Source organism: Hippoglossus stenolepis, chromosome 10 (genome assembly GCF_022539355.2).
Source record: "Hippoglossus stenolepis isolate QCI-W04-F060 chromosome 10, HSTE1.2, whole genome shotgun sequence".
NCBI lineage: Eukaryota > Metazoa > Chordata > Actinopteri > Pleuronectiformes > Pleuronectidae > Hippoglossus > Hippoglossus stenolepis.
In genome coordinates this window covers 23406742-23432298 of record NC_061492.1, presented here as the reverse complement: position 1 = coordinate 23432298, position 25557 = coordinate 23406742, and the positions used below count along the sequence as shown (strand labels likewise).

Sequence of the window (25557 nt, the reverse complement as noted above, 5' to 3'; positions counted from 1 at the left end):
CAGATAGTTTTTGGGAAACCTCTGTCATGTTTTAATGATTATTTTACAATATATAAAAAACATGTATCCTAGTGTTAATGTGAAGAGCAAAAGTTGGTATTTACTAAATCAGAAACTGCAAATTCCAGTAAAGCATAAACATTTTCTGCAAAATAAATGATGGAATCTCTTGACTTTTTGTATTAAATGAAAGAGAAATGTGCCACAATATTAATTTGATCATTGTTTGAAGTGAATATTTAGTAAAATTGACTGACATGATTGGATATGAAATGTAGCACTAATTAATTATACAATGACTCTCCAGCATCCTCGTTCACGGCTCTGATAGGAAGTCTGGCTCAACTTCACCATGAGCCTCGTCCATCAGCGGTGTGTTTGCTGTCTGCACAATAACTTGACTTTATTACAAAGGGATCATCAGCAGGTGCTTGTTTTTACTCGGTCTCTCTGAACAAACATGTGGAGCAGCTGGGAAACGGGTTTTGGTGGAGCTGTGGAGCTTTTGAACTCATTTTAGGAGAGAAACGAGTGGGAAAAGCCGCTGAGCAGCGCTGCTCACCGCGGTGAACGGGTGAGGTTTGGAGGCTCCACCGACAAAATGCAGAGAGCATCAGAGCTCTTCATGACTTCAATATGAAGACAGACAAGTCCGCTACCTGCTTCCTCACTGTCAGCCTCCAGCACCGCTCACCCACTGAGTTTTCACTCGTTTATCAGTGAAGAGAAAACACAAGTGTCTCGGTGTTCACACTGCACACAGGAGCCACGGCTCGACTGAGTCTTCACGGTTCTCATGGTGTGTTCAAGTACCGCCTCCCGATCAGGACTCTTCTACAGTCCGGTCACTCACTCCGATAGTTCCTCGTTGATCTAAACGCAAGAGAAAGATGACAGAAGTCGCTCCAGCTGCAGCTCCAGCTCCAGCCGCCACCAAGGCTAAAGCGGCCAAGAAGAAGGTCGTGAAACCGAAGAAGGTCGGTCCCAGCGTCAGTGAGCTCATCGTGAAAGCCGTGTCCGCGTCCAAGGAGCGGAGCGGCGTGTCAGTGGCCGCCCTCAAGAAGGCTCTGGCTGCCGGAGGCTACGATGTGGAGAAGAACAATGCCCGCGTCAACAACACCATCAAGAAGCTGGTGGTCAACGAGACCCTGGTCCAGACCAGGGAACCGGGGCCACCGGCTCGTTCAAGATGAGCAAGAAGGTGGAGACCAAGGTCCAGAAGCCGGAGAAGAAGGCCGCTCCCAAAGCGAAGAAGCCCGCCGCCAAGAAACCCGCAGTGGCTAAAAAGCCCAAGTCAGCGGCAGCCAAGAAGCCAGCAGCCGCTAAAAAGTCCCTGAAGAAGGTGACGAAACCAGCAGCGGCCAAGGAGCCCACCAAGAGCCCCAAGAAGGTGGTGAAGAGCCCCAAGAAGGTAGCGAAGAGCCCCAAGAAAGCAGCGGAGATCCCCAAGAAGGTGGTGCAAAAGGCGCCTGCTACCAAGAAAGCCCCCGCGAAGAAGGTCGCCAAACCCAAAGTGAAGAGGACAGCAGCCAAGAAGAAGTGAGATGTCCTCACTGTGAAACATGTCCATCCTGGTAAAAGGCTCTTTTAAGAGCCACACACGTCTATCCACAAAGAGCTGCTTCCTCATCAATCATCACCACTGACAATAAATATGTAGAGACAGAGTTCTTAACTAAAGGGAGTCAAGTTATATAGAAAGATATTACATATTTATTTAAATAATGTAAAGATTTTGAAGTTATTTCATATCAAAACATCAAATATTATCAAGTAATATAAAACATCTTTAGACTGCAGGAGAAGCAGATTACTACTGACATACTATACTTCTTAAACACATTTATTGTTTTACTATGTATTTATCGTAGTTTCCTCTTGTCTTTAATTGCTAAATATATAAGTGACACTTAGAAACTGTTTTTAAGTGTAATGTAATGACGTTGTGGGTGAGCTGCTTAGAAAAACGACGATTTCGTCTTCAAATCATATATTTATTTTGTAGTAACATCAGGCAGCCAACAGATGGCGCTGCTCTCCAAATATGTTAACCGGAACAACGTCCACTTCCAGATGAACTCTCCGACATGTCCTTTCAGAAGCTTTGTTTTCCAGTAGCTCAGCTGCTCCTGTTTTATTGCAGCTACTTGTCTGTTCTGAGTCGTGAATTCATCATGTTACAAAAAATATCAGTCTTGTTTTATAATTAAAATAGATATGTTTTTGATATTATTTCATGTTAATTGAAGTCATTGTAATGACAAATCAAGATAATAAACTTAACAGAACCGTTTGATCTGAGATACTGTGTGAAACTGTTTTTTCAAATTGGTGGTTGTGGGGTAAAAAGTAAAAAATACGTCATCACGTCATCACTTAACCATCTTTCTAAGGTCCATATCTTCTGCCCCTTACTCTGAATTTTTACTTGAGCTAGTTCTTAGGACAGATAAACTCATTATAATAGGTGACTTCATCATTCATTTATGTGACCAGTGACCAGTCTTAGTTCATCATTTAATTAATTAGTAGACTCAATTGGTTTTACTCAACATGTGAATAAACAGTAGTTAATAACTTTTTTTAATGTACAGCAGCCTCATAACAAACAACCCTTGACACTGTCGCCCTGCTGAACAATAAGAAAGTAAACCAGAGGAGATTAGCTCCATGGTATAATTATCAAATACGTGTTTTAAAACAGACATCACAGAAGCTGGAGAGGAAGTGGCGTTCCACCAACCAAGATGATTTTCACCTGGCCTGGAAAGATAGCCTGATATATAACAAGAAAGCACTGAGAAATGACAGAGAGTCATAGTTCTACTGATCCATCTATTCCTCTAACTCTGAGGAGCAATGATTTCATGAGCTTCTTTACAAATACAATTATAACCATCATGAAAAAATCCACCATCTTCTCCCCATAAATAACACAAATCACTGATTCTTGACACATGGGACAAAACATGTCCTGCAGTTGAAACTGCTATTGGGTTTAAAACTGAAAATATTTTCAATTGTAGATGTTATGAGGGATTAACAATAGAATGTTTTCAACATTCTTATCCCCTTCAATTTAATTGAATTATTATAATATCAAATCTATGACACTTACTGTCTTCCCACTACAGCTAAAACATCTTGTCCACAGAGAAGGGTTCAATCATTCATGTGCAATAAAATGGATACAAATATTTTTTATGATAAATGTATTGACGGGTCAGGAGGGAATCTCCAAACAGTGAAAGAGTAAAACAGCATAGGAGTGATCATATAATTGCAGATAAGAAACAGAAGTCAAGCACAAGCAATGTCAAAACATAATCTAATAATATACAAATTATAATCCATTTTCTGAGCTAACTGAGATAAAGAGGGTTTGGGGGGGTCTTTAAAATAATATTATTAAGGCGAGTGAGCTGCAATTTCAGTGACTGTAGTCATCACTTATAACTGATGTTGTGTTTCATTGTACTGTGAGACTGTTTTTTTAAAATATTAGACTTTGTTTTGAAGCCTGTGTGATAATTAGCAGGCTATTAGCTTCGCCCAGGAGGTCCTGAGCTGAGTGGTATGTACACTGAAATGAATAACTTATAAGATTTACTTGATAAAATCCTCGTAACAATTTGCACCAGCATTTTTTAAGTAAAGTTTACTGCTGAAATACCAAGAACAATTCACTTGCCAGTATCAAGTAAAATTTACTTAACACTAAACCTAACATACATGAAAATATTAAATAAATGTTACTTGATTAAGTTAAAGTTATAAGTTATATTTATTTAAGCTAATTAGGTAAAACATTGCTGTACTCAAAATAAAGTAAATCTTACATTGTTTGTTATAGTACATTTTATTATATTTTTTCAGTGTGACATTTTCAATTACTTAGTTGTACAAAGTTATTCCACTCACTATAATTATGTAAATGTTGCATGTCAGATTTGTATTTTGATAAATGTCACCACAAATCACACAACAAAAATACAATAGGATTATTTATTTTATAAAACAGTTAGTCATTTAAAAAGATGCCTTCAGTAAAACATTCCAATTGTTTTGAAAGACAAACATGTCCCCCAGGGATTGGAGCCCTTATAAACAAGTGAAATCTTTGCAGCCTTGATCATAATTGTAACAGTGGCATGAGAGGAATTCATCAACAGAACATTCATACCCCACTGATATAGACTGGTAATGGAAAAGGTTAAGTATTGCTGAATGCTGTAAACACAAATATCACTAGTATCAGGACGCTGTCATTTCACTGCAATTATATTTGCATTGATGCATCTTACAACCAGCAACATTGTTTTCTAAGTCAACCACATCCTGGATATATTTGACCACATCCAACACAGTGTTTTGTGGTGTCAAAAGTGAAGGAGGACAATGCAAGTTGGTGTGTCTGGACAGTGGAGGATCCATTTAAAGACAAGCTGGTGTATGTTAGCGGAGGATCCGATGGAGCCGACAGCGTCTTTGCAAGTAGTGATCACAGTCATTTGCAAGATGGAAACTATGTTGGGGTCTACTGTACCCGCAGCTGAGATTGCATCCTGGCAATATGTCCTTGCTTTCAGGAAGGATGGATACATCGAATAGATCCTCTCCATCAGCACCATAAACGAGCCGGGTCTTGAGGATGTGTTGAGTCGTGTCACTGCGGCTCTCCATCTGCATACAATATCCAAGAAAAAAGATGATATAAGATTGCATCTGACAGTGGATCCTTCTCCCTGCAAGAACACGTGAACAGGCACAATTGTAAACAAACACACCCGACTCAGTTTGTCCAGCAATGGCCTCAGCTTGGTCCCCATGACACTTCCCTGGGCCTTCATCAGAGGGTTGGGGTTATCTTGGGCCTGACATGTGATACCACGACTCACTGTAGCAGCTTCCTGGTGATAGAAACATATATTTGTAATACTGATGAACTAGAACAAAAAATGACTTTGGACACGTGATTGTGCGAAGACCATGGATGTATTATATTATAATAATTATAAAATATATAATACATATATTAAAGTATATATATATTTAAAAAATTAGGTTTGTAAAATAACGCAGAATTTGGATTAATTAATTTCAGGAAAAATAACAGATTTATCGCTCTGTGTTGCCCCATATGTCCACAGGAGCTTTATAAACATGGTAGATGCAGATGACAAAACGTTGCTCGGTCCAGTGAATGAACAAGAGTTAATATTTAAAAACACCCAGATGGAGCAGTTGATAGGATCACCGTTCTGTGCACTGTCTGCAGTGAGGACTGTTACCTTCAGAGAACTTCACCTGTGTCTGTCCACCCTGACCGAGGCGACACTGCCTCCCCCACTCACTCACTCCGCTAACCGTTAGCCTGCCCTGCACACTGGCTAAAACACGACAAGCAGACAGACAGACAGACAGAGAGACAGCACGGACGGACAGACAGACAGATAGACCGACAGGCGGACAAACGAACAGACAGACAAACGGACAGATCGACAGGACAAACGGACAGACAGATGAGCAGACAGATAGACAGACGAGCAGACAGATAGACTGACAGACAGATAGACGGGACAAACAAACAGACAGACAGACAGACAGACAGACAGACAGTGTACCACAGCCCATATGTTACACCTTGTCATTTATGTTAGTGCCTGTTTGTTTAGGCAAATGTTAAGTTTCGATATAGCCTGCCATAATACTATATCATGTGCCTGCACAGAGTCACGGCAGAGTCATGGCATCAAGCGATGAGAAGAGGAAGTGGAACATTCTGACACTGACTTCGAGGTGTTTGTTAGTGAGGTGGAGGTGAAGAGCGATTTTATGGGACAGCAGTGATGTCAAGAATAATGAAAATACACTGCGTTCATGGTAACGCTCCACACATCTCACTGTGTTGCTCTGAGCGAGTGAGCGGGGCCCCGGGGCCTGTGTGTGTGTGTGTGTGTGTGTGTGTGTGTGTGTGTGTGTGCTGTCTGGGATTGCAGTGCCTGCAGTTTGAAAAACAATGTCTTAGTATGAAAGTCTATCAGAGCGATGTGGGCGATTTTCATCCGAACTCTATTAAACAGGTCTTGTCGCTGCGGCTAAATTGGACTATAATATTCAGAGGCAGCAAGCAGGACAAACTGTCTTGAACATTTGTATAATTTAATACATTTAAAATAATGACGATTATAATGAAAATGTGCAAAATTTATCACTATCATCTTTTTCCCATTTTTTCTTTGGGAGGGCGGCGCCCTATTGGCCAGCTGCACCTGTTTATGTTCCTCACACAAAGGAGCAGATACCGGTCCTGCTGATGGGTTGATGCTCTTCTACGGCCCTGTCCAGCTCATGTAACGCCCAGTCCCCTTCTATCTCCTCCACGCTCTTGAGACTGTGCTGGGAGACACAACAAACCTTCTTGCTCCTGCACGTTTGGATGTTCCATCCTGGAGGAGCGAGACTACCTCTGCTACCTGATTGGACTGCAGGGACCGCCTCATGCTACAGGTAGTGACAAGGACACTAGCAGAACACAGAACTAGAGAAGAATCAGTCAGGAAGGATGAGGAGAGAGCAAATGTCTGTGGCCACCACATATAAAACTGTTCCCTTTCTGTTGTTGTCTTGCTTTTGCCTCTTCATTGCACCTGTTGTCACTTTCATTTGCACCAAAACAGGTGAAATTGATTCACAATCACTTGTTCTTCCTAAATGGACAGATTGATAAACCTGAAGTCGAACTGACTTGGTGTTTTACTGTGACCATTAAGTGTTCCCTTAACATTTAGAGCTGTGTATTTATCAGGTTGCTTTAGTTCAGATTGTTTTAAATGATACTAATGTGATACTAACATAAATAATAATAACATATATACTTTCAGACATCTTGCATTTCTTAACCCCCCAAATGTTCCAGTTGAGCTCTACAGTTCAACCTCTGTCAGCAGCAGAATAATGGACTCATGAACATGGAGACACTCCCACGTGCTGTTACACTGACGCTCAACATTCAGCCAATGACAGAGAGGGAACGGCACAGATAGATTTACATGTGATGTGTTCAAATACAGCCTGGCCACTGACGTCTGAATTAATTTGATCGAATAATATCGTGACGATGCCTGAACCAGCGAAGCCTGCGCCCAAGAAGGGCTCCAAGAAAGCGGTGGCGAAGGCCCCCGGTAAGGGCGGAAAGAAGAGGAGAAAGTCCAGGAAGGAGAGCTACGCCATCTACGTGTACAAGGTGCTGAAGCAGGTCCACCCCGACACTGGGATCTCCTCCAAGGCCATGGGCATCATGAACTGCTTCGTGAGCGACATCTTCGAGCGCATCGCCGGTGAGGCCTCTCGTCTGGCTCATTACAACAAGCGCTCCACCATCACCTCCAGGGAGATTCAGACCGCCGTCCGCCTGCTGCTGCCCGGGGAGCTGGCTAAACACGCCGTGTCTGAGGGCACCAAGGCCGTGACCAAGTACACCAGCTCCAAGTAAACGACTCTAAGGAGACATCACATCAAAGCAACGGCTCTTTTAAGAGCCACACACTTTCTCTATGGAGACAAACTGTCCTGACTCTAACGACATGTCCATCAATATTAAAACATTCACTTTAAACTAATACTGCAACTGTGGTTAATTAGATCATGGTTGAATTTAATAATTAAGGTTCATATTGAAGTAGTTTTCTTGTCCCGTGTCCACAGGGACAATATATTACAAATATTATAATGACGGATGTATTTTTCATAGTGCTTTAATACACTGGTGGTTTGAGGCTGCTAATGGTTATCCATTTATGATCTTTTTAGTACACAACATACCCATATATTAATAGTCCACATTAGCTCCAAAACATCCATTCAGAGCAGCGCACCTAAACACAACAAACCAGTGTGCCCATGGCCCTGAAACAAGGTATCCAACTTACTTGTTAAAAATTATACTCTTGAAAATTACAGCCTTTTTCAGATGTGGTTTTATCTTTAGATACAAGTTTGTTAACACGCCTACACAGGGTCATTGTTGGAAAAATCAGAATAGGGTTTGAGAGGTTTACATACAAAGGAGAGTGATTATGATTTGAAACAAACTCTTAAATCTGAAAAACTCAATTGCTATTAATTTACACTTGAGCACTGGGTGGAAATGACAATATGTGGATTGTTTTTCACCATTTGAAAAACAATCGTCAGGTGGGTATTACTTACATTTACTTTCAATGAAGATCTATTGATATTTGCAGAAAACATTTATTTCGCAAGAAAACTTCTTAGAACTTTCTTAGAAAACACATGGAGTTCATGTAGCAGCCATTTTCTGTTCAGCTTGATGATAAACTACTTCAGGAGAATGAAATGGTATAAACATTCTCAACCATTTTCTCAGATACATTTGACATATAGTGGTTGTGACACAGGAAATATTAATAAGTTTTAAATACTCTAAAACTAGTAAACTTATTTGACCCTGTCTGCCATGGATGCACTCTGCATAGGTGGAATATGAGAATGGATCCTTCAAAGTGACTGCTGTCGCTAATATTGGGTCATATTAATGATTGTCTAACGGTGTTGACAAAAAACTGGGGAACAACTTTGAAACCTTACGAGATGTGCAGGTGTCACTAAAGATCAATTTTGCTCTGATAGGTTATATTCAGTTTTTCTTATGTGGAAATAAGCTTGTCTTAATCATACAAAATAGTAGTATCCATTTTATTGCACATAAATTATTGAAGCTTTTCTGTGGACATGTTTTAGATGTGGACTGTGATAGATTTGATATTATAATAACTCAATTCAATTGAAGGGGATAAGAATGTTGAAAACATTCCATAGTTAATCCCTCATAACATCTACAATTGAAAAATATTTGCTTTTTTTAACCGAATAGCAGTTTCTACTGCAGGACGTGTTGTCCCATGTGTCAAGAATCTGTGATTTGTGTTATTCATGAGAAGGTGGTGATTTTTTTAACCCTGATGGTTATAATTGTATTTGTAAAGAAGCTCATTAAATCATTGCTCCTCAGAGTCAGAGGAATAGATAGATGAGTAGAACTATGACTCTGTCATTTCTCAGTGCTTTCTTGTTATATATCAGGCTATCTTTCCAGGCCAGGTGAAAATCACCTTGGTTGGTGGAACGCCTCTTCCTCTCCAGCTTCTGTGATGTCTGTTTTAAAACACGTATTTGATACTGGTGTACTTCTTATTGTTCAGTGGGGCGACAGTGTCAAGGGTTGTTTTTAATGAGGCTGCTGTACATTTAATAAAGTCATCAACTAGTGTGGGAGTGAAGTTTTGATGCAATTAAAACATGGTTGGACAGAAGAGGGTTTTGGGAAATATTATTACATTAGAAGGTCAAGAGTGTGATTGAGTTTATTCTCATGTTGAGTAAAACCAATTGAGTCTGTTAATGAATTAAATGAGACTTTCAAAGATAACATAAATGAACGTTTAAGTCACCTATTACGACTATCTTTCCTAAGAACTAGCTCAGATAGAAGTTCAGAGTAAGGGGCCGAAGATATGGACCTTAGAAAGATAGTTTAGTGATGAGGTCCTTAATGTTCAAATGGAATTATAAACCTCTTATATTGGTACATTAATTTGGCCATGAAACTACTAGATTCATGAGTTGTTATTTTTAATGAGAACAGCGGAGGAGTTTTGTCTTGAGTGCAGTGAAGTGGCTCTTAAAAGAGCCGTTGTTATCGTCAGTGGAGCAGCAGCAGTTTAAGCTCTCTCTCCACGGATGCGGCGGGCCAGCTGTATGTCCTTGGGCATGATGGTAACCCTCTTGGCGTGGATGGCGCACAGGTTGGTGTCCTCAAACAGGCCGACCAGGTAAGCCTCGCTGGCCTCCTGCAGAGCCATGACAGCGGAGCTCTGGAAGCGCAGGTCGGTCTTGAAATCCTGAGCGATTTCTCTGACCAGGCGCTGGAAGGGCAGCTTGCGGATCAGCAGCTCCGTCGATTTCTGGTAGCGACGGATCTCTCTCAGAGCCACGGTACCGGGCCTGTAACGGTGAGGCTTCTTCACGCCGCCGGTGGCCGGGGCGCTCTTACGAGCAGCCTTGGTGGCCAGTTGCTTCCTGGGGGCTTTGCCTCCGGTGGATTTACGCGCAGTCTGCTTGGTTCTTGCCATTTTGTTTCTTGTCTCTCTGATCGAGAGGAAATGTGAGACAGAGACGCGACACTCTGCTTTTAAACTGCGGAGCCAGCCGTGAAATGGTGACGCTGCTTCAGATCCCCGGATCCTGATTGGTGAGAGGCTCCTCATGGAGCTCAGCGCCGCCCAAAGGCGCGACCCACCGCCTGAGTCCCCGCTGCTTATTGGACAAAAGTGCAAGCCGTGCTCTGCTGGAGGCTTCTATTCTGGTTGGTCTGGCATGAACCGTCCCGCTCGATCCGCGGACATATAAAGGAGGGTTCGAGCTGTTCACAGCAGTTTCTCTTGACGTGATTTAGGAAACAAAATTCATCCATAATGTCTGGCAGAGGTAAAACCGGCGGAAAGGCCAGAGCGAAGGCAAAGACTCGCTCGTCCCGCGCTGGGCTCCAGTTCCCCGTCGGTCGTGTCCACAGGCTGCTGCGTAAAGGCAACTACGCACATCGCGTTGGTGCCGGCGCCCCCGTCTACCTGGCGGCTGTGCTGGAGTACCTGACCGCTGAGATCCTGGAGCTGGCTGGAAACGCCGCCCGCGACAACAAGAAGAGCCGTATCATCCCCCGCCACCTGCAGCTGGCCGTCCGCAACGACGAGGAGCTCAACAAACTCCTGGGCGGAGTGACCATCGCTCAGGGCGGCGTGCTGCCCAACATCCAGGCTGTTCTGTTGCCCAAGAAGACCGAGAAGGCCCCCAAGTCCAAGTAAAGCAAAGCTGATGGAAACCACCGACACAAAGGCTCTTTTAAGAGCCACACACTCTCCTCTGGTAGAGAGCAAATCTCCTCATGTCACCCACCAACTTGTAAAATACACAAGCATAAGTCATTTTAGACACATTAGCATTCAATATGTATTCATTCGTGTACTTTTTCTGTGTCAGATGTTCCTGTCAGTTAGTGAGGAAACCAGCGCTCATCTGGAAATGTTAATATAAATAATACACACTTAACATTTAAATATGCGTAAAGTACATGGATCCACGGCATTATAGGGACCTGCATGTATCTGTCAAGATGAACAGTATGAATGCAATGAAAAAGAAAGTGTGGGTACAACAGATTCAATGTATTCTTCAACCTCTTCACATTCAGCATAATGCAAATCTAGGGAAAGAGGTAATGATATTTATATATTACATATACTAACTTTATTTTTTACAAAGTAATGTATTCATGAACAATAACTCTGATGATACTTTTGCTTAAGCCGTAAAGTCAGGTTTTAAATGTTAGGTGCTGTGTGTCCGGTCACATGTGTGATTATAGACGTGTTTCACAGGAGACACAGGTTTCGCTAAAAAACATTGACCAAGTCCTCTGTTGTATTAAAATGCCCCAGTAAACATGACAGTGATCCAGCATGCACAACATCAGGACCATTGAACTGGAGCAGCTAAATGGAACTCAGCCGCCATCATTATTATTGGATATAATCCGTGTGAACACAGCACACAGGACACAACACACAGAGCAGTGTTCAGCCATGGACAGCGCCCGGGGAGCAGAAGTTGGGGGAGTAAGGTGCCTTGCTCAGGGGAACTTAGAGACTGGGAATAGGGAAAGTCCTCTCGGACTTGAACAGATCCAGATCTGGTCCATCCTCCGGTCCAGGTATGTTTTTGTCAGTCCGTGGCCTCAAACCAGGGACCTTCAGGTCTGATGTCCGTCTTTTCTACCACTAGTCCACCGCAGACCATAATAATACTTCACCATTTTTATAGACAAGCACACACACTGTGTGAGAAACTGTCATTGGTCAGTCAGAAAAAAAATCTGGCAGAAAACAAAAGTGATATCAAGTGGTGTTATATTTTAGTGTTTATTGCAATAGTGTCTACATTAACCAGTGAGTGAGTCAATAGGTCAGTGGGTCAGTCAGTCAGGGTCCAGAAGGCTGCAGTTTAAGGCCGTCACCAAACTCCTGCAGTACGAGGGGACGTCAGTGGCTAACGCACGCTGTGGTGTGCACGTAAAGGACACGTGTGTTCTTCATAGCAACAAATGTAGTGGCTCAGTGTGAATTTATATATGCACTAAATGGATGTGTGTCTGTGTATATATTAATGTATGTGTGTGGATATGTCTAACATTAATACACAGACAGACACACACACACACAATGTTGGTTTGTTAATCTATTTTAATTAAGATACAAGACGGATCATTTTAGCATCATGATGAATTTACTTTGCTTGACAAAGATATATTTGTCCTGGTTTGCTTACCACTCTCTCCGTGTACTTGAGTGAAAGATGGAATGAGTAATGTCGACTACACTTCCTTAATTTGTGGTCACATTATTACTTTTTTTTATAGTTATCTAGATACAGGGGGTGGCTCATCTTACCCACTGGCTCTACGTACCCAGTTGTCACCTATGTGTGTTTTTTCACAGACTTGAAGTGTAAAGCAGCTGCGCTCTGCTCCACAACATCCATTCAGAGAAACAAACTGTTGAGGTGCTGCACCGAAACAAACAGCTCCTCCTGAAACAAGGTATCAAATTTAGTTGTTTAAAATTTTTTAGACTTGGTTTTATCTTTAGCTCCAAGTGTGTTAACACACCTAAGCAGGGCCATCGTCATGGTTGGAAAAACTAGTCAGAATAGGGTTAGAGAGGTTTACATACAAAGGAGAGTGATTATGATTTGAAAGAAACTCTCTTTTAGATCTGAAAAACTAAATTGCTATTGATTTTCACTTGAGCACTGGATGTTAATGACCATATGTGGACACACCCAAGCAGGGCCTTAGCCAAGTTTGGAAAAACAAATCGTCAGGTGGGGGTTACTTAGATTTGATTTCACAGAAGATCTATTGATATTTGTATGAAACAAATTAACTGAATTTTTTAATCATAAATCTGAGAAAAACGTCACCTGGAAAAACCCTCTACTCCCTGTTACTACATTTAACCTGTTGGCTTTCCCTCTGTTGGTGTTGCAGTGCCTGATGACAGTTCATCAATACTTTAGTTTAATGACAGCCACTGATCAAGTTGATGCTGCTACAGAGCTAATTTGTATGACTCAGAACAGACAAGTAGCTGCAATAAAACAGGAGCAGCTGAGCTCCTGGAAAACAAAGCTTCTGACAGGACATGTAGGAGAGTTCATCTGGTAGTGGACGTTGTTCCGGTTCACATATCTGGAGAGCATCGCCATCCGTTGGCTGCTTGATGTTACTACATCGTCTCCCAGAGCCGAAAATAACATAATAGTTTTTCGACCACACTAAATAATTGTCCACTACATATCACACTATATTCTCACTCATCCACAGTTCTCACACAACTGATGTCCTTCATACTTACACACCTCAGCAGTTAATCAATATGATGTATGAGTTGAGTTAAATAATTTACTTTTGATTGATAGATCTGTGTGTGACCTCCCTTTTTGTTGCCAGCCTTGAGCCAGGTGGTAACACAAGACAGTGAATGTGCAGTATGGAGTTCTTACACATTAAAAACATTGCATACATAATTTAATGCATTATGTATTATGTACAATACTTTGATTTTATTGTTTGTCAGTTATGAAAACAGGTCTGTACCTGGAGTCAGTGCTGAAGTGATGACTCTCAGTGTTCAGTCCTGTTGGACATCCACAGGTGCAGGCTGTCTGAGTCACCTAGAGGAAAACTCAACACAAATACACAGATATGTAAAGTCATACATGTAACAGGTTAACACTTTCACAGACTTACAAGATACAAATAATAGTTTATTACTTCAGAGTTCATCAGATCATATCACTTAACTTCAGCTAAGGAACTAGGTGGTGGACATCAGCCTCAGGTTCTCTATGTGCCTGTCTGTTAGTAAAGTTACACTAACTATTATTTATTTCATGTGACAGACAAATGCATTATTCTGCATGTTCACTTATTTAACACACGAATGTTAAGATTAACGATGTAAAAACTGAATGTAGGCGACAAGTTTAGTTTTCACTGTAACACGTTACAACACATCAACACCAATACTCTGAATAAAAAGCTTTAAGAGACGTAATGCTTCTTTAAACAGCTGCTCTTAAAATGCAGATGTGACGTTAAATACTCCCGTTTCAGTCGATCACAGTAAATCGGTTTCTGGTCAAATTAAACTATTTAAATTCAACGTTACTTTAACGTAAAGCCACAATAAAAAAAAGTACAGCTCAACGGGTTTCAGACTGCAGCAGCAGCAGTAATGTTATTTATAGAACAATAATCTTCATTACATAAATACTGAAGTTACTCACATTAACATAGTCATGCCCAATAGGTTGGCGAGCAAAACAACTTTACATAACGTTAGCCAACTTACGGGGTGGAGCTTATTCTCTAAACACACAGTCGCCTTCGGTTTAAACGATTTATCCCCAGAAACTCTAATGCTTCTCTCTGCCGTGTGGACCGGTTCATGTCGGTGTTGTGTCGGTTTAATAGCTCCCGTTAGCATCGCCATTACTGCTGGTATCTTGCCTGGATGCTAGTGGAGCTAAGCCAACAAGCCAGGTACAGAGACACCGATACCTGCTCATCACTACTAACACAAAAATAAAATACTATATTTGACTTCACACAGAAACTGTACCACAGACGTCTTTGACCTCTCCGTCAGGACAAGCAGCCTAACAACAATATTATTATTCATCCGATATGTGACTGAAATCTTCTCCACAGGCTCAGGTTGTGTTCAGTGACGGGGATTAGCCTGTTAGCTCAGGTGAAGCCTTGCAGACTACAGGCTAGGAGCTGGAGTGACGAGCAAACGGTGACGTCACCTGTCCATCAAGTGATAATTGTGCACAATGTCAAACCTCTATATCATCTAAATGAGCTAGTTAGGAAAAAAACTCACTCACCTCACAGTTGTCATGAAAGAAGAAATTAGTGATTGAGACTAAAACCTTGTTTTTTGAACCAGGCTTTAAACAGGTTTAATTCTGCTCTAAAGTCTGGCTTTTTAACATGGAGGTCAATGGGAATTGACTCCTTCTTGGAGCCAGCCTCAAGTGGCCACTCAGTGAGCTGCAGCTTTTTGCACTTCCGCATCGGCCTCATCGCTCAGTCCGGTTGTTGCCGCTTAGTCTGTACACAATGTGGATTTCTGAATTCAGTATTTGTGAACTTGTTTTTTTTAGAAATTACTGCAACAAACACACATTTCAATTAGTATTCACTCAGGACTAGGACCTAGACACTAAGTAGATATTCAAATGTCAGTCATTCTAGTCTTCTGATCTGTATCTTTTCAGAATTACATTATTTAAATGGACAGTTAATGACACCAGTTTATTATAGCAATGTCTCTTAAATGTTTCAGAATAAACATTACTATTGATGAACATGTAGTTAGAGTCGGGACAGTTTGCCTCAATAGAGAAAGTGTGTGGCTCTTAAAAGAGCCGTTGCTTTGATGTGATGTCTCCTTAGAGTCGTTTACTTGGAGCTGGTGTACTTGGTCACGGCCTTGGTGCCCTCAGACACAGCGTGTTTAGCCAGCTCCCCGGGCAGCAGCAGGCGGACGGCGGTCTGAATCTCCCTGGAGGTGATGGTGGAGCGCTTGTTGTAATGAGCCAGACGAGAGGCCTCACCGGCGATGCGCTCGAAGATGTCGCTCACGAAGCAGTTCATGATGCCCATGGCCTTGGAGGAGATCCCAGTGTCGGGGTGGACCTGCTTCAGCACCTTGTACACGTAGATGGCGTAGCTCTCCTTCCTGGACTTTCTCCTCTTCTTTCCGGCCTTACCGGGGGCCTTCGCCACCGCTTTCTTGGAGCCCTTCTTGGGCGCAGGCTTCGCTGGTTCAGGCATCGTCACGATATTATTCAAACAAATGAATTCAGACGTCAGTGGCCAGGCTGTATTTGAACACATCACATGTAAATATTGCTGTGCCGTTCCCTCTCTGTCATTGGCTGAATGTTGAGCGTCAGTGTAACAGCACGTGGGAGTGTCTCCATGTTCATGAGTCCATTATTCTGCTGCTGACAGAGGTTGAACTGTAGAGCTCAACTGGAACATTTGGGGGGTTAAGAAATGCAAGATGTCTGAAACTTTATGTTATTATTATTCATGTTAGTATCACATTAGTATCATTTAAAACAAACTGAACTAAAGTAACCTGATAAATACACAGCTCTAAATGTTAAGGGAACACTTAATGGTCACAGTAAAACACCAAGTCAGTTCGACTTCAGGTTTATCAATCTGTCCATTTAGGAAGCACAAGTGATTGTGAATCAATTTCACCTGTTTTGGTGCAAATGAAAGTGACAACAGGTGCAATGAAGAGGCAAAAGCAAGACAACAACAGAAAGGGAACAGTTTTATATGTGGTGGCCACAGACATTTGCTCTCTCCTCATCCTTCCTGACTGATTCTTCTCTAGTTCTGTGTTCTGCTAGTGTCCTTGTCACTACCTGTAGCATGAGGCGGTCCCTGCAGCCCAATCAGGTATCAGGTGTATTGGCTGTTTTACCTCGCTCCACGTTTCAATAGGCCACTTAATGTCAGCCTGATGAGTGATAATCAAGTTTGACTCATGTCCAACAGATATACTTCTGGCCTTGTTGTGAAACCCCAATGTCAACACACTTCAACCGGAGGCCGGGAAAAACTTGAAAGGGTTTATTTGCACGGTTCCAGCAAACGGCTTTTAAAAACACCTTATCTTGGTCCATTACCAATTTGGTCAGTCAGAAAAATAATCAGACAGAAAGAAAAGTGAGCAAGTAAAAAGTGATATCAAGTGCTGTGTTTTATTTTAGTGTTTATTGCAATAGTGTCTACATTAACCAGTGAGTGAGTCAATAGGTCAGTGGGTCAGTCAGTCAGGGTCCAGAAGGCTGCAGTTTAAGGCCGTCGCCAAACTCCTGCAGTACGAGGGGACGTCAGTGACTAACGCACACTGTGGTGTGCACGTAAAGGACACGTGTGTTCTTCATAGCAACAAATGTAGTGGCTCTGTGTGAATTTATATATGCACTAAATGGCTGTGCGTCTGTGTGTATATATTAATGTATAGGTATGGATATGTCTGTGTGTGTGTCTGTCTGTCTGTGTATTCATGTTAATGTCTGTTTGTTAATCTATTTTAATTAAGACACAAGACGGATAATTTTAGCAGCATGATGAATATACTTTGCTTGACAAAGATATATTTGTTCTGGTTTACTTACCACTCTCTCCATGTGCTTGAGTGAAAGATGGAATGAGTAATGTCGACTACACTTCCTTAATTTGTGGTCACATTATTACTTTTTTTGTAGTTATCTAGATACAGAGGGTGGCTCATCTTACCCACTGGCTCGACTTATACAGTTGTTACCGACGTGTGTTTCTTCACAGACTTGAAGCTGCGCTCTGCTCCACAACATCCATTCAGAGAAACAAACTGTTGAGGTGCTGCACCTAAACACAGCAAACAGCTCTGTCCATGGTCCTGAAACAAGGTATCCAATTTAGTTGGTTAAAATTATACTCTGAAAAATTATAGCCTTTTTCAGGGTCGGTTTAATCATTAGCTCCAAGTGTGTTAACACATCTACACAGGGCCATTGTCATGGTTGGAAAAACTAGTCAGGATAGACTTACAGAAGTTTACATACAAAGGAGAGTGAGTATGATTTGTAGGAAACTCTTTTAAATCTAAAAAACTAAATTTCTATTGATTTACACTTGAGCACTGGGTGTAAATGACCATATGCCTTAGCCCATGTTGGAAAAGCAACCGTCAGGTGGGGGTTACTTCAACTTACATTCAAAGAAGATCTATTGATATTTGCAGGAAACAAATAAACTTAGTGTTTTAATCATAAATCTGAGAAAAGTGTCACTTGGAAAAACTCTCTGCTTACTTACTTTAGTTTAATTACAGCCACTGATCAAGTCTTTGCTGCTACAGAGCTCATTTTTATGACTCAGAACAGACAAGTAGCTGCAATAAAACAGGAGAAGCTGAGCTACTGGAAAACAAAGCTTCTGACAGGACATGTAGGAGAGTTCAACTGGTAGTGGACGTTGTTCCGGTTCACATAGTTGGAGAGCAGCGCCATCTGTTGGCTGCCTGACAAAATAAATATATGATTTGAAGACGAAACCGTCCTTATCTAAGCAGCTCACCCACATCGTCATTACTTTACACTTAAAAACACAGTTTCTAAGTGTCACTTATATATTCAGCAATTAAAGTCAAGAGGAAACTACGATAAATACACAGTAAAATAATAAATGTGTTTCTACAAAACTAATTTTAGCAAAGGAATACTCTTTAAGAAGAAGTATAGTATGTGTGTGTCAGTAGTAGTCTGCTTTTCCTTCACAAAGAGTCTAAATATATGTTTTATATCAATTGATAGTATTTGATGTTTTGATATGAAATAACTTCTAAATCTAGACATTACTGAAATAGATATTTAATATATTTCTATATAACTTGACTCCCTTTAGTTAAGAACTCTGTCTCTACATATTTATTGTCAGTGGTGATGATTGATGAGGAAGCAGCTCTTTGTGGATAGACGTGTGTGGCTCTTAAAAGAGCCTTTTACCAGGATGGACATGTTTCACAGTGAGGACATCTCACTTCTTCTTGGCTGCTGTCCTCTTCACTTTGGGTTTGGCGACCTTCTTCGCGGGGGCTTTCTTGGGTGCAGGGGCCTTTTTCACCACCTTCTTGGGGCTCTTCGCCACTTTCTTGGGGCTCTTCACTGCTTTCTTGGGGCTCTTCGCTACCTTCTTGGGGCTCTCGGTGGACTTCTTGGCCGCTACTGCTTTCGTCACCTTCTTCAGGGACTTTTTAGCGGCTGCTGGCTTCTTGGCTGCCGCTGACTTGGGCTTTTTAGCCACTGCGGGTTTCTTGGCGGCGGGCTTCTTCGCTTTGGGAGCGACCTTCTCCACCGGCTCCTGGACCTTGGCCTCCACCTTCTTGCTCATCTTGAACGAGCCGGTGGCCCCGGTTCCCTTGGTCTGGACCAGGGTCTCGTTGACCACCAGCTTCTTGATGGTGTTGTTGACGCGGGCATTGTTCTTCTCCACATCGTAGCCTCCGGCAGCCAGAGCCTTCTTGAGGGCGGCCACTGACACGCCGCTCCGCTCCTTGGACGCGGACACGGCTTTCACGATGAGCTCACTGACGCTGGGACCGACCTTCTTCGGTTTCACGACCTTCTTCTTGGCCGCTTTAGCCTTGGTGGCGGCTGGAGCTGGAGCTGGAGCTGGAGCGACTTCTGTCATCTTTCTCTTTGTGTTTAGGTCAACGAGGAACTATCGGAGTGAGTGACCGGACTGTAGAAGAGTCCTGATCGGGAGGCGGTACTTGAACACACCATGAGAACCGTGAAGACTCAGTCGAGCCGTGGCTCCTGTGTGCAGTGTGAACACCGAGACACTTGTGTTTTCTCTTCACTGATAAACGAGTGAAAACTCAGTGGGTGAGCGGTGCTGGAGGCTGACAGTGAGGAAGCAGGTAGCGGACTTGTCTGTCTTCATATTGAAGTCATGAAGAGCTCTGATGCTCTCTGCATTTTGTCGGTGGAGCCTCCAAACCTCACCCGTTCACCGCGGTGAGCAGCGCTGCTCAGCGGCTTTTCCCAATGTTTATGCTTTACTGGAATTTGCAGTTTCTCTGCTGTCTGATTTAGTAAATACCAACTTTTGCTCTTCACATTAACACTAGGATACATGTTTTTTATATATTGTAAAATAATCATTAAAACATGAAAGATGTTTCCCAAAAACTATTTGACTCATACATTAAATTATTCATGTTTTGTGTGAGAAATCTCTGTCAACCTGTCAATATGTTACCTATTGATCAATAGATCAAGTCTTCTCATACTTTTATAGCCAATAACATGTTCATATTACAAATGAAGGCCTTAGTGTCAACAAACACTCTGTGTATCCAGAATGTACACACGTGTGCAGTACGTGTAAGTGTTTGTGTAGATTGCTGTGTGTAAATTGTAGCATGTAAACATGTAATTTTAACCATTCAAACAGACTTTATTTATGTAGTACTTTATATACAAACACTATAACACAAAGTACTTTCCATGCTAACTGCGATAAAAAACAACATCCCCCACCCCTCCACTCACCCTCATCCAAGCTCATCGCATAAGAATAATAACAGTGTTGTTGTTGATCTCATAGTTTTTAACTCGTGAATCAAAGGTAGGAAAGCAAAGACAAAGTTGAGCGATGGTCACTCTGCTCAGGAGTTTGTTGAGCTCCTCGTTGTTGTGGATGATCAGCTACAGGTGGCGGGGGATGAAAATACCATGTTAAGGATGCCCCCACAAAACCATGACCATTTTTTCTGAGGTCCATTTCTGCAAATGAAACCAGATGAATGTAGTAAAACAGAATCCAGCAGAATGACAGTTTGTAATCAACAACACTTTCAAGCATACATGAGGTGCTTTTAAAACTGGTCAGTATCCAATGATGCCAAATGAAAGATGAACAGAGTCACACTGTCACCCCGGACTAATAATATATGGGCATGTTCATAACACTGTCAAAAACAATTCCAGACAAGCATCAAGTGCTTACACTGCTTGACCCTGCACTAACACTTTTGACCAACTGACACATGACTTTTATTGCTGATTAAAGAAAAAATCTGTGCATGTTTTTGACCACATTTAAAGAGTCAATTTGTCTATCGACTTTTAGATTGTTATGTCTTTGTTGTAATTTAACCTTCCTATTGTCCTTGGGGTCAAGTTTACCCCATTAAATGTTTAACGTCTCTAAATAAATAAATAGGTAACTTCATTTTTTAGCTTCACATTTGACTTTTACTAATTTAATGGGGACAGCTGCATAAAAATAAGATTTTCATGATTATGTATATTCATTGACCTGGATCCACAGTGTACGCATCAGTGTTCTTTTAGACGTATTCATATTGATTGTTTAGGACGATATCGAGTTCAATATAACATGTACTTTTGGTGGGGAGTTGTGTTTTAGATAAAAGGCTATTTAAGTAGTCAACAAAGAAACAAACCATACTTGAAACATGCACTTAGGTTACAATTTGTATTATAATAATTTTCTGGAGGGTTTTTATTGCTCTGGTCAAAATGACTCAAAGGATAAACAATGTCAATTTGAGGATAACAGGAGGGCTAAGGGAGAAATCGTGAGCTGAGTCTTTGTGTGACCACTGATTTTCACTCAAGGTTGCTCAATATTCATACATTGTCTAAGTACTTCCCTAATCAGTCCTAATGTTACTCTTATTTTTAACCAAGCCTTTTTCACAGCACTATTCCTACTTGATGGAAACGTGCTACAGTCCTACTGTTACACAAAACTGGTAAAGTGTCAGACCTTACAGTTTTTCTCGATTGCTTAAACACGATTTTGAAAACAGGGCCCGGTTTTTCAAAACACTACACACAATCAGCACAACCACACACCCAATGAGCAGAACACCTCAGATCCTTTGCAAAATGAAACACTCTTGTAAAAACTATACACTAATTTATCAAAACCATTATTGTTACCATGACTTAATTCTGTTTGAACCAGTTACACACTGCTGTTGCTAACCTAAAACACTTTTAGAAATTCTACTTCTCAGTGATTAGAGTACTGTAAGTGAAGTACACAGAGAAAGTGCAAATATATAATAAATTCACCAAACACTACACAAGACCAATGCTGCAGACTGATGAAAATATAATTTATTTCTCTCCATATACTCAAATCAGTCAACATGTCAACATGGAGAATCACAACAAAACATGTCCCAGTTTTCATGCTACTACAGTAGTGTGCATAACACTGTAAGCTCAGCAATTATCAGACAAGCAGAAAATTCTGTATCCAGTACAGGTTTCAATGAGGGGTACCTGAGCCTGGGGCCGGAGATCGTAAACCCTCCACTGCCATGCAGATAAATACTCTTTGATTGGGTTTAGAAACAGAGAGTATGGTGGAAGGTATGGTACTGTAAACTGTGGATGGTGTTGAAACCAGTTCTGGACCAGAGCAGAGCGGTGGAATGACACATTGTCCCAGATGACAATGTATTGCATCTGGTGCATGTGGTTTACTGCTGTGACGATGTTGTGCAAAAATGTGAGAATGTGAGGTGTGTTGTAAGGGCCCATATTGGCATGACGGAGGAGGACCCCATTCTGTGTAATGGCAGCGCAAAGGGTGATGTTACCCCCACGTTGCCCTGGGACATTGATTATAGCCCTGTGGCCAATGATATTTCTGCCTCTCCTTCTTGCTTTTGTCAGGTTGAACCCTGCCTCATCTATGCATATGAATTCATGTGGGATTTCCTCAGCATCCATCTGTAAAACTCTCTGAAATACAGTGAAAGACAAGGTTGTGTAGTTCAGCATAGATCTGGTATACAGTACATTTACATTATAAAGGTTACGTGTGCAGTATGCAACATCACAGTGCTAAAGTGAACAATACATACCTCCACATACTAATGCCGCAGCCTTCTCCTCCTCCGTGGATCCCCCCTCTCACCATCACTCTTCTTCTTCTTCTGACTCCTTCCATTTTGGTTGAAGACAGGTGAACTCACCAACTGTATTTTTATAGTGCTTAAACCTGATTGGTGTGTCTACAATTAAGCAAACATGTGTTTGCGCACCGATGGCTGTGTTGAACCAATTGGCTCATAGGGGTGGTCATTTGACAGTCAGTGCTTTGGAATGGCAAGGAAGTGACATCTTGATATACTTCTGTGTCTAATGTATACAAGTGTGTTTAATGTTTTGCAGATCACTGTGTGTATTGTTTTGCAAAAAGTGTGAAGCTGACATTGTGCTTATAGTGGTGCAAATCTGGGCCGATGTTTTGCTCCTTGAGTGTAAGGTTTTGATAATTGTGTAATACTTTTGATTTTAGTGTTTATGCAATCGAAAAAAACTAATATCTACCGTCCTACATCCAAACCTGTGGAGACTTTATTATCAGCGGCCATGAGGATCCACAGAGGAGGAAGACGGCCGCCTCTGTCTTCTATCAGGTCCTCAGTCAGGCTATGAATAGCTGTGTTTCCCGCGGAGCACTCTATTCACTAGATCTCATCTCACTGAAGAGAAATGTCTGGACGAGGAAAGGGAGGAAAAGGGCTCGGTAAAGGAGGCGCAAAGCGTCACCGCAAAGTTCTCCGTGATAACATCCAGGGAATTACCAAGCCCGCCATCCGCCGCCTGGCTCGCCGTGGCGGAGTGAAGCGTATCTCCGGTCTGATCTACGAGGAGACCCGCGGCGTGTTGAAGGTTTTCTTGGAGAATGTGATCCGCGATGCTGTCACCTACACCGAGCACGCCAAGAGGAAGACCGTGACCGCCATGGACGTGGTGTATGCTCTGAAGAGACAGGGCCGCACTCTGTACGGCTTCGGTGGATAAACTCACTTTACAACAGCTCAACAACACAACGGCTCTTTTAAGAGCCACACACTGAGTCAATGAGAGCTCACATCCTCTGCTCAACACGAATCACTCGTTCTTCCAGAGTACAATAACACAACAACGTCTGTAAATCGATGGAACTCTGACGGTGTAACGTGAGGGTTCAATGTGGGGTAGTTGAATCTCTTAACGTGGAGAAACTCCAGGATGGAGACTGACTTAGTGAAGCTGCACTTTACTGTTCTCCACACTGATCATCAACCACTCATACTTCCTGCTTCTCACTCATGTGACTGAACTAACCAATATGAAGCCAGAAGGCCACAGACTGAGGTGAAAGAACTACAGAGGCAGATTCAACACATCGTTACTGCTCTCAGGAAGCTAATTTAAATATTTACATGTGTAAACATACATATGTAAATAACTAAACAGTAAATATTGTAAACAATTGTTTTGTCAATTACCATGAACACTGGAATGAACTTAACTTACATTAGTCATCATGGATATATAAACCCAGTTAAGCACCTGCATTAAATGTCTCTTCCCTTTTTGATTTGATTAGACTCGATCTCTCCACCTAACATATACATAAATACAACACTTTCCTCCTGCCTCAATCAATCATATCCACCTTTACACTAACCTTAAAGGGATAGTACACCCAAAAATGAAAATTCACCCATTATCTAGTCACCACTATGCTGATAGAAAGGTGGGTGAAGTTTTTGAGTCCACATAACATTTTAGGAGTTAATGTGTTTCTGGAATATCAAATGTTTTTCTTCTCTGATTTGACTGAAATCCCAAAAGAACGTGTTCAGATCACTGGACTTTACTTGGTGTATCACCGGAATGTGGGGAAATGTGTCGCCTTAAAGTTTAAGGCTCTAATTTTATATTTGTCGTAGTGTCCATTTCTGAATTCGGTCCTTGTGAACTTGCTTGTTAGAAATTACTGCAACAAGAACGAATTTCTATTAGTCTTCACTTAAGACATAAGCTCTGGAGAAAATCAAACTAACACTAGGTTACTCGTTGTACTGATCAGGTCCTGATAACTGATGTGTTTATTAGTGTCAGTGAGAGCAGGTCAGCAGGAGAGTGGAGGAGGACACAGAAGCTCCAGCTCGGTAAGAACCAACTGCAGCTTCTGCTCTGATTATGAAGCAGCGGCGTGGATTATTGAGCAGATGTGACCAAAGAGAAACTTTGTATTTCCACTGTTTCCTCTGTTCTTCAACAAAGTCAATTACCGGATGGTTCATGGTAACGCTCCTCACATCTCATTGTGTTGCTCTGAGTGAGTGAGCGGGGCCTGTGTGTGTGTGTGTGTGTGTGTGTGTGTGTGTGTGTGTGTGTGTGTGTGTGTGTGCACTGTCTGGCATTGCAGTGTCTGCACTTTGAAAGACAACGTCTTATTATGAAAGTCTATCAGAGCGATGTGGGCGATTTTCAACCGGCTGAAATCTCTCTGTACTCTATTAAACAGGTCTTGTCGCTGCAGCTAATTGGACTATAATATTCAGAGGCAGCAGGCAGGACCAACTGTTTTGAGAATTTGTATAATTTAATGCATTAAAAAAAATAATTGTGATTATAATGAAAATGTATCACAATGATCTTTTTCCCTTTTTTTCTTTGGGAGGGCGGCGCCCTATTGGCCAGCTGCACCTGTTTATGTTCCTCACACAAAGGAGCAGATACCGGTCCTGCTGATGGGTTGATGCTCTTCTACGGCCCTGTCCAGCTCATGTAACGCCCAGTCCCCTTCTATCTCCTCCACGCTCTTGAGACTGTGCTGGGAGACACAACAAACCTTCTTGCTCCTGCACGTTTGGATGTTCCATCCTGGAGGAGCGAGACTACCTCTGCTACCTGATTGGACTGCAGGCACCGCCTCATGCTACAGGTAGTGACAAGGACACTAGCAGAACACAGAACTAGAGAAGAATCAGTCAGGAAGGATGAGGAGAGAGC

The 25557-nt window shown here is 41.9% G+C and overlaps 8 protein-coding genes across 8 annotated transcripts in view; 5 read left to right on the top strand and 3 right to left on the bottom strand.

The window, feature by feature from the left end:
- The window catches only part of LOC118116027 (histone H1-like), a 444527-nt gene that overhangs the window by 63982 nt on the left and 354988 nt on the right, over positions 1-25557 (top strand). The gene's annotated exons all lie outside the window — the stretch shown is intronic.
- On the top strand, positions 891-2163 carry LOC118116013 (histone H1). The gene is given in 2 exon segments (XM_035167318.2): positions 891-1158; positions 1161-2163. Coding segments are annotated over 2 exon segments (651 nt in total). The 3' UTR covers positions 1544-2163.
- Positions 7109-7561, top strand: LOC118116057 (histone H2B). Its single transcript, XM_035167366.2, has one exon. The coding sequence runs from the start codon at positions 7121-7123 to the stop codon at positions 7493-7495; it is 375 nt and encodes a 124-aa protein (XP_035023257.1). The 5' UTR covers positions 7109-7120; the 3' UTR covers positions 7496-7561.
- Positions 9693-10193, bottom strand: LOC118116037 (histone H3). Its single transcript, XM_035167342.2, has one exon. It carries the CDS (start codon positions 10152-10154, stop codon positions 9744-9746), a length of 411 nt encoding a protein of 136 aa, XP_035023233.1. The 5' UTR covers positions 10155-10193; the 3' UTR covers positions 9693-9743.
- On the top strand, positions 10473-10941 carry LOC118116049 (histone H2A). The gene has a single exon (XM_035167356.2). The coding sequence runs from the start codon at positions 10497-10499 to the stop codon at positions 10881-10883; it is 387 nt and encodes a 128-aa protein (XP_035023247.1). The 5' UTR covers positions 10473-10496; the 3' UTR covers positions 10884-10941.
- LOC118116068 (histone H2B) lies at positions 15564-15992 on the bottom strand. Its single transcript, XM_035167379.2, has one exon. It carries the CDS (start codon positions 15980-15982, stop codon positions 15608-15610), a length of 375 nt encoding a protein of 124 aa, XP_035023270.1. The 5' UTR covers positions 15983-15992; the 3' UTR covers positions 15564-15607.
- On the bottom strand, positions 18607-19444 carry LOC118116018 (histone H1-like). The gene has a single exon (XM_035167324.2). The coding sequence runs from the start codon at positions 19403-19405 to the stop codon at positions 18752-18754; it is 654 nt and encodes a 217-aa protein (XP_035023215.1). The 5' UTR covers positions 19406-19444; the 3' UTR covers positions 18607-18751.
- On the top strand, positions 23219-23622 carry LOC118116088 (histone H4). The gene has a single exon (XM_035167400.2). The coding sequence runs from the start codon at positions 23260-23262 to the stop codon at positions 23569-23571; it is 312 nt and encodes a 103-aa protein (XP_035023291.1). The 5' UTR covers positions 23219-23259; the 3' UTR covers positions 23572-23622.

What these genes read in the sequence shown, in the direction of transcription:
- LOC118116057 (XM_035167366.2), top strand. Translation starts at nt 7,121, where the DNA reads ATGCCTGAACCAGCGAAGCCTGCGCCCAAGAAGGGCTCCAAGAAAGCG.
- LOC118116068 (XM_035167379.2), bottom strand. Translation starts at nt 15,982, where the DNA reads ATGCCTGAACCAGCGAAGCCTGCGCCCAAGAAGGGCTCCAAGAAAGCG.
- LOC118116037 (XM_035167342.2), bottom strand. Translation starts at nt 10,154, where the DNA reads ATGGCAAGAACCAAGCAGACTGCGCGTAAATCCACCGGAGGCAAAGCC.
- LOC118116049 (XM_035167356.2), top strand. Translation starts at nt 10,497, where the DNA reads ATGTCTGGCAGAGGTAAAACCGGCGGAAAGGCCAGAGCGAAGGCAAAG.
- LOC118116088 (XM_035167400.2), top strand. Translation starts at nt 23,260, where the DNA reads ATGTCTGGACGAGGAAAGGGAGGAAAAGGGCTCGGTAAAGGAGGCGCA.
- LOC118116018 (XM_035167324.2), bottom strand. Translation starts at nt 19,405, where the DNA reads ATGACAGAAGTCGCTCCAGCTCCAGCTCCAGCTCCAGCCGCCACCAAG.